A 17,793-nucleotide genomic window follows, 5' to 3' on the forward strand; every position below is an offset into this window, starting at 1 on the left:
ATCGCCACTTTTAAGGATCGGTAAATGGAAAATAGACGCCGGTTCACGTAAACAAATCTTTAACCCTTTGTGGCCACAATCCGTGTAGATGCTTATAGAAGAGCTCCAGGTTTTAGAGAAATGAACCCTTGCAGTGGGGCTACCCCTGTACTGCGAGGGTTAACTGCAGATGTTTCCCTATGGGGCTCAAATAAAGAAGATATACTCACCTGATTCTCTAGCCTGTGCTCCCCCCCCCTTCCCCCCCATCCCGGCTCTTGCTGTGGAATGTCCCTCAGCGTCCTGATGTCTAATGCAGGTGAATGGACGGTACTAGATGTGATGACATCAGCAGAGCTTAGACCACCGGAGCCCGGGGGGGAGGAGAGGCCGCGGGGGACCGATGATTACAATAATATGTAACAAAAAGCCTTCCTCCTCCAGATAGATAATTTATCCCCTGATAGATCAGTTGTCACCCAGATAGATCAGTTGTCACTAAGATGGATCAGTTGTCACCCAGATAGACCAGTTGTCCCCAGTTGAGTCCAGAACCTATCGCACTCCTAACTGGAAAGGATCCAAGGGAAGGATGGTGGGTCTTGCAGTGAGTGCGGATGGTGCCGCCCGCAGATCAGTAATAAGTGAAGAAATCACCAGCATCCTGAGCTCCAAGAATGTCAGACTTTGTTTATTGACATCCAATCAGGTCTCACAATGCATAGCAACGTTTCGGAATGCACAACGGTTCCTTCTTCAGGCGAACAAAGTCACTCACTGCCGAGCATTGTGAGACCTGATTGGATGTCAGTAAACAAAGTCTGACATTCTTGGAGCTCAGGATGCTGGTGATTCCTTTACAGTTGTCACCCTGATAGATCAGTTGTCGCCTTGATAGATTATTTGTCACCCGGATAGATTAGTTGTCCCCCAATAGGTCATTTGTTGTCCCAATAGATCAATCATCGCCATTTCTGATCCATTCCGATTTGCATTCAGTCGCCTATGCTCCACCTAGTGGCCATAATGCGGTATTACATTATATACATTTGTCCTGAAAAGAAAATATACTAACAACGTTTGTTTTTGTGTCCATTCACACAGAAGAAACATTCACAAAGATTCGTAAGGTGAATGTCTCTGCAGATTGGTTATAAATAGACTCTGAAGTCGGCCTGATACCACTGAAGATTTTGCAATGTTACCAGGCAGGCTTTGGGGTCTATTTACAATTGTTCTAACTACATGCAGGAAATGTGCTCTACATGCATGTAAATGTAAACGACTGAAACGGGTCTAGTGTATATCTTGTACAATACATATATATATATATCCTACAAGAGGCAAACCATGAACTCAGTCACTGCTCCTGGCTGTGCCACCAGCCTGTGACCTGAATGACGGTTCAGACCTTTGTGCTGACACGGCAAATGTCAGGGGTTCGCCCCCCTCCTACACCGCATTCCGCTGAATGGGGGATAACGTCATATCCACCTGTGTGGCTGGAAGGCCGACAGATTCTGATGCGCTCATTAGAAATTCGGGTATAATGGGCAGAGTTGTGGGACGCGCGGCTCGTGCGATTAGCATTTGCCACCTTAGTAAACACGTTTTAGAGCGTTCCTCCGAGCAGTAATGGAAGTGCTCTGCTAATGCGTCCTCGTAAACCGTTCCTGCCTAATACTCACCGCTAATGTCTTCCTAATGGAGAGCAGCTGTTTTCAGCTCCGGCTCGGAGCCTTTGCAGGGTTGTATATTATATGGAGAGAGGTAGATGGTGACATTTCCAGCGTTGCTTTATGCTCCGGGTCCGGCTAATGTGCGGTGTGTGACGACATGAAACAACAGAGCTCCAGGAGCAAGATGCGTTGTAGGACAGAGAATGCATTTCACAACCTGTTACAGGTTAGCGCAGGGGTAGGCAACCTCGGCACTGCCGCCATTTTATTCTCTGCTTTCAGGAAATATATCATTCTGGGGGGGGTTTAAGTCATCTTCAGTAGGGATGCACCGATAACGATATTAGTATCGGTGGCGATACCGAGTATTTGGGCAAATACTCGCCCAAATGCTCCCGAAGCCTATCCTGATACCGGAACTTCCGGTATCAGGAAGCAGGACCGCAAGTCATTACACGCTGCCTGGCTGTCTGATTGACCGGGAAGCCTGCTCCATGCTACCTCTTCACCAGGGAGAATGGAGCTGGCTTCCCGACCAATCAGGAATCTGGGGGGCAGGTAATGACTCACCACCCAGTTTCCCGAATGGCCGGGAAGCTTGCTCCATGCTCCCTCATCGCTTGGTGATGAGGGAGCATAGAGTCGGCTTCTCAGCCAATCAGGAAGACAGAGGCAGGTAATGACTCTCCCCCGACTTCCTGATTGGTCAGGAAGCTGGGCAATCAGGAACCTGGGAGGTGAGTCATTACCAGCCCCCCAGTTTCCTGATTGGCCAGAAAGGCAGCTCCATGCTTCCTGATCACCTGGTGACGAGGTAGCAAGGAGCCAGCCTCCCTGCCAATCAGGAAGGCGGGCAGCTTCTAATGACTCGCCGCCCGGCTTCACGATTGGTCGAGAAGCTGGCCAATCAGGAAGCCGGGTGGCAAGGCATTACCCGCCCCCCTGGTTTCCTGATTGGCCAGAAAGGCGTCTCCATGCATCCTCGTCACTTGGTGACGAGGGAGCATGGAGACGGCTCCCTGGCTGATCAGGAAGCCGGGTGGCGAGTCATTACACACCACCCGACTTCCTTAATGGGACCTCCGGTATCAGTATTTGTTATCGGCGAATAGTGAAAAAAAAATTCGGTACCGTACTCGATACCGAAAAAACGGTATCTGAGCAACCCCAATTTTCAGGCCTAAAATGCACATTATAATGTGTGCAAGAAAAACCTTAAAAATGGTTCTGGCAGCAAAAGGGTTAAACAAGCCGTTATAAAAAGCTAAAATATGAACAAATATTCACCAGGTGTCGGATCAGTCTTCCGAAAATGATGAATGGCGACATGATTCTGAAAAAGGCCACGTTACTCCGAGGATGAGCGGGCGATGGAGGGAGTGATCATCACACACAGGATTTACAAGGCCGGAACAATATGGAGATTCATTTTTGGGTTGTCTGGGACAATTTCCACCCAAAATCGACACATATCATCCTAAAATAATAACTGCCACATAATGACAACTAGGGATGCACCGATACCGATACTAGTATCCTTATTGGTGCCGAGTATTTGGGGCGAGTACTCATACTCGCCCAAATGCTCCGATACCTAGCCTGATACTTGAGCTTACAGTAACAGGAAGCTGGGAAGGCATTACATGCTGCCCGGCTTCCTGATTGGCTATGAAGCCGTCTCCATGCTCCCTCGTCACCTGTGACGAGGGAGTATGGAGCCGGCTTCCCGGCCAATCAGGAATCCGGGCAGCATGTAATGATTCGCTGCCTGGCTTCCTGGTTGGTCGGGAAGCAGGCCAATCAGGAAGCGAGGCACTGTGCAATGACGCAAAACCCGGCTTTCTGATTGGCCGGGAAGGCAACTTCATGCTCCCTCGTCACGAGGGTGCATGGAGCCGGCTTCCCGGCCAATCAGGAAGCCAGGTGCCGCGTCATTACACGGGCAGAAAGCTGGCTGCATGCCTTCTTGTCACCTAGTGACGAAAAGCATGGAGACAGCTTCCTGCTAATCGGGAAGCCTGGTGGTGAGTCATTACTCACCTTCTATCTCCGAGCTTGAAAAAGAGGATCTCCTCGAAACGCGTTGCTCACTGTACACGGCCCTGTGCACTCCCCTTCCTAATACACTGTCACCTCCACTCCATCACATCTAGAACATATACCACACGAAGACCAGAGGCAGTTTACACATCAGCCTTTTGGCACACATAACATCCAACCTGCTTTCTACCTCAGTCCTTGACCCCTGAGCTCACCACTATAACTGATGACACCATTCCCAGCCGCCATAAACAACCCCTAAAGCAAGCCCTATTTCATCCCTACTCTGCCACTTGGAGACCACTGGATATTGAACAAATTTTAACCATCACTCCCTGCAGCGCTAGAATCGCCACCGTGCCCAGATCCCTGACACCACAAGTAAGTTTTTCACTTTTTAAAAACCACTTTTTCACAAATATACAAAATCAAACCATTTATAATTCCAGATTTGCGCTCTTAGTGTCTCATTATTACACGCCGCTTGACTTAATGGGACTTCCGGTATCGGTATTCGGTATGTACAGAAAAAAACATATCTGTACTCGTACTCGATAACGAAAAACCGATATTGGTGCATCGCTAATGATGACCTGTAGCCGAGGTAGACAAACAATATCGAATTCAGGAGCCAGTCTGTCCAATCCCAGAGACAGCTCCATTGACCACAACTAGAGAAAACCTCAAAAGTTGGGCGCCAGCTGGAGTTCTTAACCAGTTGACATGCGCGGTGTTTTCACCCCCTTCCTGTCCCGGCCATTTTTCAGTATTCAGCGCTGCGGTACTTTGACTGACAAGGACGGCAAGTGGTTAAGGAGCATTGGCTTCCCGACTCCTGGGATTTGTCAGCCGTGTCTTTGACTTCACTGATTGTTTTAACTCTCTTTGACCTGCCCAGGTCCAGCCCTGCCCCATAGCCAAATCCAGCTGAAGAGCCAAGCCCCCGTGTCTGCGGGGCCCTACAATCACCAACCTTGATTGATAGAACATCATTGGTCAACTTACGAGAAGACCTTAATCATGGCCCCTGACATCACCATGGGGCCACACAGAATATTTAGTGTATGTAATGCTACAGAAGACTGCCGGATAGTGGACATACTTCAGAAGATGACCAGAGATTGTGCCCATGCTCTAAGAGTGCCTGGAGACTACAGAAATGCTGCAGGAGAGTCAAAGACAGGAAACATGTTACTTGAGGCTCCTAAAGATAACTACTAGAGGTGCACCGAAATGAACATTTTAAAACCGAAACAAAACCGAAATGAGAAAAAATGTCGGGGGGCGAAACCGAAAATGTTGTTTTTCGAACTTTTTCAAAATGTCCCTTTTTATTTGCTCTGATGTCTCAGGAGTCCGGGCTGAAAGACCCCTTGAGGGCTGTTTGTGGCAGATCCTCCAATCTGCTTGACACGAGCTCCCAGGTTCAGAGCTCCATAGTGTTCTCCCAGGACTGTGATATCTGATTCGGTTATGCATATTAAGGAGCTGGGAGGCATCATGTGTATTCAGCATGAGGTCAGACACTTGACCGGGGCCCTGACTGACGGCTCTGACTCTTTATTCCGGAGTCATCCCCAGAAGATAAAGCGAAATAAATATTTGATAGGTCAGAATGTGAGGTCAGCACTCCCTGACCCTCTGCCAGACGGTACAATGCGGGTCCCTGTGTATGATTTCATATTGCTCAGGAGGAATCGATGGAAGAAACGGGTTCATTGTATGAGAAGGAGATGTGCTCAGCAGAGGCCGCGGGTGCTCGCAGATATCACAATGACAGCCGGCATTGTCTTCATAGTCTATCATCTCCAGCTGAAATGTCAAGAACGCCGAGCCGTACAAAGCTATAACACCGAGCCCGGCTAATAGACTCCGGTGCATTGTACTGACACTGACAGCGAGAGGACACGATTGTAATCGCAGAGCTGGGAAGACACTGGAAATCAAACAAGAGAGACGATTAAAGGGAACCTCTCAGTAGAAAATACAGAAAACCGCCGGCATAAAGGGCTGAGGGAGGAGAAGTCCAGGACAGGTAGAGGAACACTCCTATTATAACAACATCTTCCTATCATGGAGGTCATTGAACCCAAAATGCCGGACTCCCATCATCTGTAGGACTACTACCCATAAGAGTGTATAACGAGCTGGAATGCAAGAGAAGCCCCAGAGAAGAACGTTAGAGCAAAAGATGTATACATACTAGGGATGCACCGATACCGATACTAGTATCGGTGCCGATGCAGAGTATTTGGGCAAGTACTCCCCCAAATGCTCCGATGATTACATCCGATACCTGAGCTTCCAATATCAGGTAGCTGGACAGCGAGTCATTACACGCTGCCAGGCTTCCTGATTGGCCAGGAAGCCAGCTCCATTTGACGAGGAAGCATTGAGCCTGCTCCCTGGCCAATCAGGAAGCCGGACAGCGTGTATTGACTTGCCACCTAGCTTCCTGATTGGTCGGGAGGCCGGCCAATCAGGAAGCCGGACGGCGAGTCATTACCCGCCCCCCAGCTTTCTTATTGGCTAGAAAGCTGGCTTCATGCTCCCCCATCACCTGGTGACGAGGGTGTATGGAGCCTGCTTCCTGGTCAATCAGAGAACTGGGCACTTCGACCAATCAGGTAGCCGGGCAACCAGTCATTACACAGCGCCTGGCTTCCTGATTGGCCAGGAAGCCAGCTCGATGCTTCCTCGTAACTTACCAATGAGGGAGCATGGAGACGGCTTCCATGCTAATCAGGAAGCCAGGTGGCGAATCATTATACACCGCCTGGCCTTCTTAAAGGAGAACCATGAGGTGAGTGATTTTCACTCAGCCTCATAGTTCTAGCCGACCTGTGACAATGAGACTGTCACACATCGGCTCAATAGATCGGGAGGTGAGCGAACGCATACCGGTGCTTGCTCACTTCTCGATCATGTCCCTGCACAGAGCCAGCTGTCACTCACGCAGCTGGGTGGACCCAGACAGTATTGTCGGGATCCGTCCAGGCTGCGGCGTCTCAGTATATAGGGAGCTGTAGCTCGCGGTATACTGAGCTTTGGGTGACGGGAGGACGCTAGTTTGTGTCCTCCCGTTACCCTTAGGAGAACTATGGGGAAAAGCCCTGACCCCATAGTTCTCCTTTAATGGGACGTCCGGTATTGGTATTCGGTATCAGCGAGTACGGGGAAAAAAATATCGTACTCAATACCGAAAAACCTGTATCGGTGCATCCTTAATACATACCATGGGGGGGGCACTGCTGAGGTAAGTAAGCACCTGGGTGTGTGGAGGTGCCCAGGTCCTGTGGCTGCAAAACAAGTCTAAATCATCACCACTCCACCACCGTACTCGGCAGTTGGTATGAGGTGCGTTATGGCCAAACATCTCCACTTTGGTCTCGTCTCTCCAAAAAGATGATTGGAGGATCTGCGGCCGACTGATACACAAATAAGAGACATTGTTGTCCATAGTGAAAGGACTTGGAGGTATTTTTAAGATTCCACTCCGGAGTTTAGTGTCACTTTAACAGTCTGCCAGATTTCCTTCATGGAGGATTTCTCTGATAGAACGTCATGAGAAGACACATTGGGTCTAACTTGTCATATCTTTCTTCTTCCTCCAGCTCCGGAGAATGCCGGTAAGGTCCATCCCAAACCCTAACAAGGTCCAAGAGCAACCTTGTCCTGAGACACGGCACAGAGGGCTGTGCTGCCAAAGTTTTCCCAGCTCCCCCTGTCCTGAAAGTTTATTTAACCCTTACAGTGCTGGGACTGCCCCAATGCAGAGGTTTTTTTCCAGCTTCATTCAGATTTAATGCTCCCCTGTATTCATTGATCCAATTGTTCCAAGCAGGGCTTTAAAATCCACTCGTCTGCTCGTCTGTGACGAGCAGACAGTGGAGCCCGACGAGCAGCTTCCCGGGCGGGCCGTTGTAATTACACGGCCGGCCGGGAGCTTTACAGTAAAGCGATCGAGCGTCTCTAGAGACGCTTGATCGCTTGTATGAGAAGCTGTCACTGCCGTTGCCGGTCCCGAGATCCGCTGTGCCCGATGCGGCCGGGACCGGCACGGCTCTGTGACAGGAGATCAAAGGGAGTTCAGTATACAAACTCGCTTTGATCTCCTCTCAGTCCCCGAATGCAGGAAGTGATGTATATTGCATCACTTCCTGCATTCAGTGCCACTCTCCAGCTACAGAAGCTGATGAAGCCGATCTCTGCTTCATCAGCATCTCTGGGGGTCCCCAGGTGACATTAGGGGTCCTCGAGACCCCTGATGTCTCCATAAAGAGGACCTGTCATGTAAATTGGCTATCCCATAGGGGGCTTCTTAGCCCCCCATGTAATAGACCAAGATTCCTCAGAGTTTAAGCTACCAGGATTTTTTTTTTTGGGTTCACATATACCCTATATTGCCAAAAGTATTGTGCCCCTCCCCCTCCAAATCATTGGATTCCGGTGTTCCGTGACATTTCCTGATTTTGGCAATATAGTGTACTTTAACATGTACATTCAGCTCCAGCCTGATCCGTCATCAAACACAACCACGAAGGAGCCAAGATGACAAACACACGGCTCAATCTGCACACTGCTCAGCTTTAGTGTCTTATACATGGAATTTAAAAGTACAATAATCAGATAAACAGAGCAGGAGGTGTATTCAGCAGTAACATGCTACGGGATTACTATACAGGGGATCTGTGGTCAAAAACAAAAAATAAATCTGAATTTTCATTCATTTTCTCCCTCTCTTAACAACCAGATCCATCTAGAAGTCTGTAAACGTATTGAAGATGCCCATAGGATGCACTTCCTTGTATCACCGGCCTCCTGCACTACAGTCAATGTCTGAACAATGTAACATCATCATCACTTGCTGGAAGCAATGCATGATGGGTAGTGTAGTCTAGAGAAATAGAGATTGCATCACATCAAGCAGCAGGAGAAGAGATGCAAAGCACACTGGGAATTTAGGAAGTTGATGGAAGTGATGGGCAGACAGAAGGCGGCGCTCCCTACATAAAAGGGACTTTTTCCAAGTAAGCTTTGATTGTATTATCAGAAACAACTCTACTATGTATTCCTATTACAATGCTGATGATATAACAGAGGTGGAGATGCTGGGACTTTACAACTCCTTAAAGGTGAATTATGAGGTGAGTGATTTTCACCCAGCCTCATAATCAGAGCTGACCTGTGACAATGAGACTGTCACAGGTCGGCTCACTAGATCGGGAAGTGAGCGAACACATACCGGCGCTCGCTCACTTCTCCATCTATCCGTGCAGAGAGCCGTGACAGGGGAGGGACTGGATTCCCCCCTCCCCTGTCTGATCCTCCAGTGCTGACTGGCGGAACGGACGGGGGAGGGGGCGGGTACAGCTGGCTTTTTCTGTTCATCAGTTTAACACTAAACTGATGAACAGAAAAAGCGTTTTAATCGTCACCTATGGGCGTTTTTTGTGATTTTTGCAGGCGCACGCAATTTTAAGGCTTGACATGTTTGGTGTCTATTTACCCGACGTCCCCCATAGTTCACCTTAGGGTAACGGGAGGACACAAACTAGCGTCCTCCCGTTACCCTAAGGTGAACTATGGGGGAAAGCCCTGACCCCATAGTTCTCTTTTAACTTGTGTCAATGTAACTTTAATGAAGAAGAGTAGACAGGGGATACATTGTTATTTACATAGGATTTCACACAATACCGGGACCGACCCAGAACTACTCGCTGTGCAGTAATGTGCTGACATCTGCTGGATGTTATCTAGAACTACATCTTAATATGTAAGCATAACAATTGCTTGGAGTAAAAGGAGTTTTGTACATAAAATCCAGGAAAATGAAAAGTGGATGATGATCATAAGATCATGTACGGCCATAGTAGCCACAGGGGAGCGGGGAGCTTAGATAAAACCATTGCACAGATGGGGGGCACCAGTGGACAGAGCTGGAGAGACTTGTGCTTTCAAAAAAATCAGATTTGTTTATACATAACATGCTAACATGCTTCGGGGGGGGGGGCTCAGAAAAGCCCCTTCATCACAGCTATATGTTGTAACGTAAAGAGAGAAGAATTATATACACCGATCAGCAAATAACATTATGACCACCCGTCTAATATTGAGTAGGTCCCCCTTTTCCTGACCCGTCCAGGCATGGACCCCACTAGACCCCTGAAGGTGTGCTGTGGTATCTGGCACCAAGCCGTCAGTAGCAGATCCTGTAGGTTGTGAGGTGATCGGCCTCCATGGATCGGACTTGTTTATCCAGAACATCCCACCGATGATGGATCAGATTGAGATCTGGAGAATTTGGGGGCCAAGTCATCACCTCAGACTCGTTGTTGTGTTCCTCAAACCATTCTTCAACCATACATGCAGTGTGGCAGGACACATTATACTGCTGGGAGAGGCCACTGCCATCAGAGAATACCGTTTCCAGGAAGGGGTGTACTTGGTCAGTAACAATGTTTAGGTCGGTGGTCGGTGTCAGAGTGACATCCACATGAATGGCCTGACCCGAGGTTTCCCAGCAGAACATTGCCCCAAGCATCACACTGCCTCCGCCGGCTTGTCTTCTTCCCATAGTGCACTCTGGTGCTATATAACAATATATTGCTTGCATTTCTTATTGATCAAATAACACCCCATAAACCCTCTACACTACAATACGAGGTAGCATTTGTCTGAGAGCTTGCAGCCATGATGGAGGGAGCTTTCCTGACCCCAGAAACGCGTGGGAGTTTTCTTTTTACACAATAAAGCTGAATTTTATAAACTGTCTTCAGGTATTTCTCGTAGTGATCCCCACTTCCATCAACTCCATTCATCAGCGCGAAGCGCCCCCGAGCCTCCAGGATGAATAAGGACTGGTTGAAGTCACCGGGCACCCTGCCATTCACACGGCTTGCCTACTACTGGTCACAAATTACCAACAACAAGGCGCTTACACCCCAACCTCGGGCTCCTGCATCCCACCCCCCACCCCCAATCCAGTATTTGATGCTTTTTTTTTTTAGGGATGAACCGATATAGATACTAGTATTGGTGCCAATGCCGAGTATTTGGTCGAGTACTCACCCAAATGCTCCGATGTCTAGCCCGATACTGATACTTCCGGTATCAGGAAACCGGGCAGCACGTCATTACACGCTGCCGGCTTGCTGATTGGCCAGGAAGCCGGCTGCATGCTTCTTCGTCACCTGGTGACGAGGGGGCATGGAGACAGCTTCCCGGCCAATCAAGAAGCCCGGGCAGCGTGCAATGACGCGCTGCCAGGCTTCCCGATTGGTCGGAAGCTGACCAATCAGGAAGCCAGGCGCCGTGTAATGACGCGGCGCACGGCTTTGTGATTGGTCTTGAAGCTGGCTTCATGCTCCCTCGTCACCTCATGATGAGGGAGCATGGAGCCGGCTTCCCGGCCAATTAGGAAGCTGGGCACCACGTCATTACACAGCACCCGGCTTCCTGATTGGCCAGAAAGCCGGCTCCATGCTTTCTCGTCCCCTAGTGACAAGAAGCATGGGGACGGCTTCCCTGCTAATCAGGAAGCCGGGTGGCGAGTCTTTATACACTGCCTGGCTTCCTGAAAGGGACTTCCGGTACTCGGTATCGGTGAGTACCGGGGAAAAAGATATCGGTATTCGTACTTGATACCGAAATACCGTTATCGGCGCATCCATTTTTTTTATGCTGTGTATTTTCAGATGTCTTCAGTCTGCTCACTCGAGGTGCAGGCGCCAGACAATCTGCGGTCCCAATGAGGCAGAGGAGGGGGTGACATGACAACGCTAAGATGACTCTCTGGGACTCTCCGGGGCGCTATGGTGACATCTCCTCGGGGGGCAGATCCATGACACCTCGTCCTCCTGAAAGATTGAGAACATCTTGGGGCAGAGAAGAGGGACCGCAGGGGACAACTCTGGAAAGGAGGAGACAACTGCAGCTGCTGGGACACCATGAATAACAACACAAAGTAACTCGGCGGTGGCCTGTACCAGTGCCCGGCCCTGGACTCTTGCAGTCACCCCTCCAGCCAGTCTTTTATACCGTCCTTTTCCAGGTGTTGTCAGTCTGGTCACACAAAGTGCGGCCTCCCCTTACTGCTCAGATCTTCTCCACCAGATAATGGGCAGAGAGCAGAGCCAACATGGCGACACTACTTTCCCCATCGTGACGCTGTAAATCCAGGTACTGTGGGGGATCGTGGCACCCTGCCCCCAGTCCTCCGGGTTGAAGTCCTCTAGGTGCACCCCCCACTTCCCCCGGCAGGGGACTGGGATCGCTGTATGCTACCTTTAACATCCTAAACCTCAGCTAATACCCTTAGCACATGTCACATGATCTCAGAAAAAAGCAACCCACGGAGGACTCACAGAACTGGCATTTTGTCCCCGGCGCCTCTCACTGAACCTGCAAAATGCTCCCTTCCCATGATGCAATGCGATCTTTCAATGTGTCGTCAGATCTGCTGCGATTAAGCCGGTGATATGGAGGAAGAGATCATAAAGAGATCTCCATCGCACACCAAACTGGTCCTCGCCATCGGGTGTGGGCTGCTGGGGCAACTGGTGGACAGTGTCACCGCAATCAGGATGAGAAAACACTGACAGCACCCGTCTCTACTGACATACAGAAAGTGTGACGTATGGGAACCACCCGGGGCCCCTTCGTCAGGCCCCTCAATGATACAAACCTGTATACAGACGTGCCACCGATGGGAGGAAGCGCGCTGGTGGTTCCGATAGGTGTCACTTTCTGTATGACGTGCTGAACAAATGTCAATGGAGACGATGTGACCGGGCCGGTGACAAATTCCCTATGGGGGGTGGGGGCGGGGGACACAACTGAGGAGCGATCGTCACTTTCTGCTCATTTCTTCCCATCACAGACAATAAAAGTCAAGTGTTCCGTGTCACTGATGCTGCTCATTCTACTTATTAGAGCGGGGGGAGGGCGACCCCCAGCTACGGGGAAACTACTAATCCCACCATGTCTGGGAGTCATGTCTGTGGCTGTCAGAGTCTTTAGATGCCTCATGGGACTTGTAGTTCCACAACATCTGGAGTGCTGAGGTTGCCTCCCCTGTACTAGAGTCAAATGAATGGAGTTCTGCTATCTACACCCAAACAGGAAGCCGGCTCCGTGCTTTACCTTTGAAGCAGGTGATGAAATTCTTCACTTTGGTGTCATCCAGGAAAAGCTGAAAAACAAAGAACAGAAGTCAGACAGAGCGGATCCCGGCCCGCTGATCATCTGCTTCCACTCCAGCTGTGGGGAAACTAGAAATCCCATTATACCTCTGCCTCTGGGAGTCATGCCTGTGACCGTCAGAGTTTTGCAATGCCTCATGGGACTTGTAGTTCTACAACAGCTGGAGTGCCGAGGTTGCCTATCCGTGTAGTAGGGGATTGTTAAAACCCTGTCAGACTTTTTTTGCTTCACTTCCTGTTCTGCCGTCTCAACAGGAAATCTTTTCACATAATCCCCCCGTGCGCTCCATCACCCCCAGCACATTGCTCAGGTCATGCTTTGCATGGTGCCCCCATCAGAGTGCCCCCATACATTGTGTTCCATTGGAAGAGTGTACTCTGATGGGGCACCTAATGTAGGGGGGCACTCTGATGGGGACACCTAATGTAGGGGGGCACTCTGATGGGGACATCGAATGTAAGGAGCACTCTGATGGGGGCATCTAATGTAAGGGAGCACTCTGATGGGGGCACTCTGATGGGGACACCTCATGTAGGGGGGCACTCTGATGGGGACACCTAATGTAAGGGGGCACTCTGATGGGGACACCTAATGTCAGGGGGCACTCTGATGGGGACATCGAATGTAAGGGAGCACTCTGATGGGGGCACCTAATGTCAGGGGGCACTCTGATGGGGGCACTCTGATGGGGACACCTCATGTAGGGGGGCACTCTGATGGGGACACCTAATGTCAGGGAGCACTCTGATGGGGGCATCTAATGTAAGAGGACACTCTGATGGGGGCACCTAATGTAAGGTGGGGCACTCTAATGGGCAGTCTGATGGGGACATCAAATGTAAGGGGGCACTCTGATGGGGACACCTAATGTAAGGGGGCACTCTGATGGGGACACCTAATGTAAGGGGGCACTCTGATGGGGACACCTAATGTAAGGGGGCACTCTGATGGGGACACCTAATGTAGGGGGGCACTCTGATGGGGACATCGAATGTAAGGGGGCACTCTGATGGGGACACCTAATGTAAGGTGGGGCACTCTAATGGGCAGTCTGATGGGCACCCCTTACATTGGTTGTCCTCATAAGGCCTTGTTCACACTGAGCGATTTATCGCACGGTAATTCCCGCAATATCGCGGCTATTTACCGCGCGATATCTCTCTCCAATGCATGGCAATGGGGCTCTGTCCGTCGCTGTCGCGGGTCGTGAGTCGCTACGGCAGGACCCTTTTTGGAGCGAATTTTGCAGCGATTCTAGCTTGCTCAATTTGTCGCGCGATATCGCGCAAAAATGCAAATCGCGCAACAAACACGCGATTTGCAAATCGCTCAATGTGAATGGGGCCTTAGAGTGCTCCTGTACCTTTCCTCAGCAGGCAGGAGCCGGTAAGCTGCAGGTTACTCTTCCTGTGATTCCGGGAGCAGGGCACGCATGTGACATCATTGGTTGTTAGGATGCAGTCGGTCCTATCAACCAATGAGGGGGGGACCTGCGCTGGGTTATGTCTGGTGGCTGTACTCAGCCATCTCATCATCTTCAATTACAGGGGGGGCTGGGCACCTTCAATCACAGAAGGGGTCTGAAAAATTCCTCCAACAGAGGGGCCCCTGAGTTCCTATTTACAAGGGGGCTCCTGAGTTCCTTCACAGGGGAGGGGCCTTACGTTCCTCCAATCACAGAGTCTCTCCTAAGCTCCTCCTCTCTGTTATCGTGTCAGCCCTGTCCGGGCTCTCACCTGGCCCTGGTGGTCGATGTAATAGAAATATTCCCGCAGTCGTGGTCCCGGGCTCTGTCCCTGCACATAGCTGACCCAGCGGGAGGCCGGGAGCCGGGACAAGCGGAGAGCCCGCAGCAACACAGGCCGCCAGGACATTGCTAACACAGGCCGCACCGTCACCATGGAGATCGCCCCGCCCCTATTCTGAGAGTTCTCCGCCCATCCTCTGACTGTCTTCCAACCCCCTGCCCGCTCCGCCCCTCTTCCTCTAGGTGTCGTCCGTACTTTTTGCCTCCCTCCCGGAAACAATGAACAGAGCGGTCCGTTCCGCTTGTCTGTGATGTGGAGAAGTAGAGAGTAGCTGGTTGAGTTCACTTCCTTAACCAGTTGACATCCGCGGTGTTACACCCCCTTCCCATCCAGGCCATTTTTCAGTATTCAGCGCTGCGGTACTTTAACTGACATTTATTCCGTCATGCAGCGCTGTACTGAAATGAATTTTATACCCTTTTTTGGGGACAGATAGAGCTTTCTTTTGGTGGTATTTATTCACCACACCGGAAGTGAGTTAGTTTGTGAGTTCCTTCATTACTGACACCTTGAGGTTGATGTTGGGGGACACAGCGGGCTTTTCAATAAGAGGGCCACAAAGGGCTCCAGACTGTGATCAGCCATAAGAGGAATAGGAGGCTGATCATTGCTGACCTCCCTCTGAGAATGCCAGTTTCCTGGCTGGGGGGTAAACTGATACACATGAACCCAGCTGTGCCTAGCTGCTTTGCTGTACAAAGTCTATTGCATGCAGAGCTCAGTAGCTGAAGCTCAGATTACACACACAGCTGTATGAGTCTCTGAGCAGATCCTCCACCCTCTTCCTTGTGTAGAGGCAGCCTTATGTGTCCGGCTCCCACCATATACATCCCACAATTCTCTGGGAATCCTTCTGTAGGTAGGAGCTGGGCCAGCACAAACAGTAATTGGACACTCCCATAGGAGTAGCGGGCTATGACAGGAGTGAGGGGGGCGGTGCTGGGAAACTGACTCTTCCTGGAGTGGTCACATTTTCTAGCAGGCAGTTTGTGAATGAATAAAGATCTTTTATGGAAAGGAAAAGAGCGCCGGGGAGGATGTGCAATACTCAGTTCGGTTCTCCCTTTTTGCCGCCAATTCTTTTATGTTGGTGACGTCACCTCCCCCCATGCTGCTCCGTTCCTCACGGGGTCATCTCCTGTGCACGGCCCGGGACAGATGGTGTCAGCGCATACGCAGGGTGGATGATGTCATCGTCTTTGTCAGGTGACCGTGTTCAGGGCTGGCGATTGGCCGATCATATAAAAACAAGGCCGTGAGAGTCCTGACCACTGCAGATCGGTAACATCCCACAAGACCTGCCGTGTTGGAGTTGCTCTGACCCAGTCTTCTAGACATCAAAACTTGGTTCTTGTCAAAGTCACTCAAATCCTTACATGTTGTGGACAACTCTGGACGTCGTGATTGACGTTGGATTACGTCGGTGGACCAATTGTTGGGGGTTTTTGTTTTTAAATAAAAGACTTGTCAAAAACATCTTTTGTATTTTTTTCCAATTCAAGGATTTTTTCAAAATTCTGGACTTTTTATTTACAATTTGATTTAATCCTTTAGTGAATGGGTAGGGGTACAACTACTTACTCATTCACAAGGGGGGTGGCATCTGGGTGCCCCTTTATTAAAGAGATACCCTGATGTGAATAAGCCACCTGCCCGCAGACCCCCACAACCAACGCCACAGGCCCTTGTCCCCATCAGCACAGAGACAAAATGCTTTTCCAGGGGCGACCCAGTGCCGAGGCCATGTGGCAGGGGTTGGTTGCTCGCTCGTCCCCCCCTTTCCGGCCCTGCCAGGCCTATGCTCGGACCAAGGGTCTGGTTGGGAATTTTAGGGGGGACCCCATGTTCTTTTCCCCCTATTTTTGGGGGTGGGGTTCCTCAATATTTCTACCATCTACCAGACCTTAAGGGCCTGATATGACTTTTAGGGGGAACCCCGCGCTTGGAAAAAAAAAATTGGTCCCTTCTAACATTCCTACTAGACCTAAAGGGTATTGTTTGGGAGGGGGAACTGCACGCTTTAAAAATAAAAAAAAATGTTTTTCTTTAGAAATGTCAGTTTTGCTGCCGCAGGTTCTATACATTGTACAGATCCCCCACTTCACAGGGAGGTTAAGGGGACCCCCCGGGCACAATAAAGGAATTTTTCATTTTTATTGTTACCCTTTAAGTCATGTTAAAATTGTATTTTTTAAAAGTTTTTTTTGCATTGATTCCTGTCCCCCAGGGCAGTACCCGGCCCCCCATACATGTCCCCCAGGGCATTACCCGGCCACATTCAAACCGAACACGGGGGGTGTCCGGCCACTCACTAGTCTTCATTACAGGAGGGGGCAGGGACAAGACTAGTCACCCTGCACAAGGCGAGAGAGCAGCAGTGAGCGGTCTTTATTACAGGAGGGGGCGGAGACAAGACCGGTCACACTGCATAAGGCGAGAGAGCAGCAGTGAGCGGTCTTTATTACAGGAGGGGGCGGAGACAAGACCGGTCACACTGCACAAAGAGAGAGCAGCAGTGACCGGTCTTTATTACAGGAAGCTCCAAGTCTCACACGGGATTACTGCACAGATCTGGAAGAAATACACAAAGCTCACCAATATTCCAGAAGAACACACAGGACTCTGGTATGAGGACAATGTCTGCTGATCCCGGAGTTCATCTTCGATAAGAAGGGACACAAGAAGGAGCGACACAAAAACAAGTCACTTTCATTAGATGCTGAAATCCGTTTTTTATTCTTGTGGACACACTGTGACATCTGCATCTACTCTGTTAGAACCATCGCGGTACCAAGAAGTGAAAACAACAGGAGGACTCGGACTGGTCTCGTTCCGGACACGAAATTCAAAAACTTTTTACATTTTTTTGTTGTTGTTTTTTTTTTATAGTTATTTTTCGTTTTTTAATAAATAAAACAATTGTAAAAATAAAATTAAATAGATCTGTAAAAACAGTGGAAATAAAAACAAAGACGTATAGAAGGGCTACAAAGCAAAAGCGCTCTTCCTGTACAATGTCGCCTCCGTTCTTGCTTAAAACAAAAAAAAAAAAACAAGAAAACAAAAAAAAGTCAGGCAAAAAG

The 17,793-nt window shown here is 49.8% G+C and overlaps 1 protein-coding gene across 1 annotated transcript in view; it reads right to left on the bottom strand.

Moving 5' to 3' along the window:
• The window catches only part of CUNH8orf82 (chromosome unknown C8orf82 homolog), an 18,166-nt gene extending 3,347 nt beyond the window's left edge, over positions 1 to 14,819 (bottom strand). Inside the window, exons 1-2 of the mRNA XM_018571266.1 lie at positions 14,639 to 14,819; positions 12,843 to 12,891 (exon numbers count right to left, since the gene is read on the bottom strand). Coding sequence (XP_018426768.1) covers positions 12,843 to 12,891; positions 14,639 to 14,803 — 214 coding nt within the window. The 5' untranslated portion in view covers positions 14,804 to 14,819. The remainder of the gene's footprint in view (positions 1 to 12,842; positions 12,892 to 14,638) is intronic.
• Positions 14,820 to 17,793: the final 2,974 nt, after the last annotated feature.

The sequence above is a fragment of the Nanorana parkeri genome, unplaced genomic scaffold, assembly GCF_000935625.1.
Source record: "Nanorana parkeri isolate BGI_ZX_2015 unplaced genomic scaffold, ASM93562v1 scaffold1717, whole genome shotgun sequence".
Taxonomy (NCBI): domain Eukaryota; kingdom Metazoa; phylum Chordata; class Amphibia; order Anura; family Dicroglossidae; genus Nanorana; species Nanorana parkeri.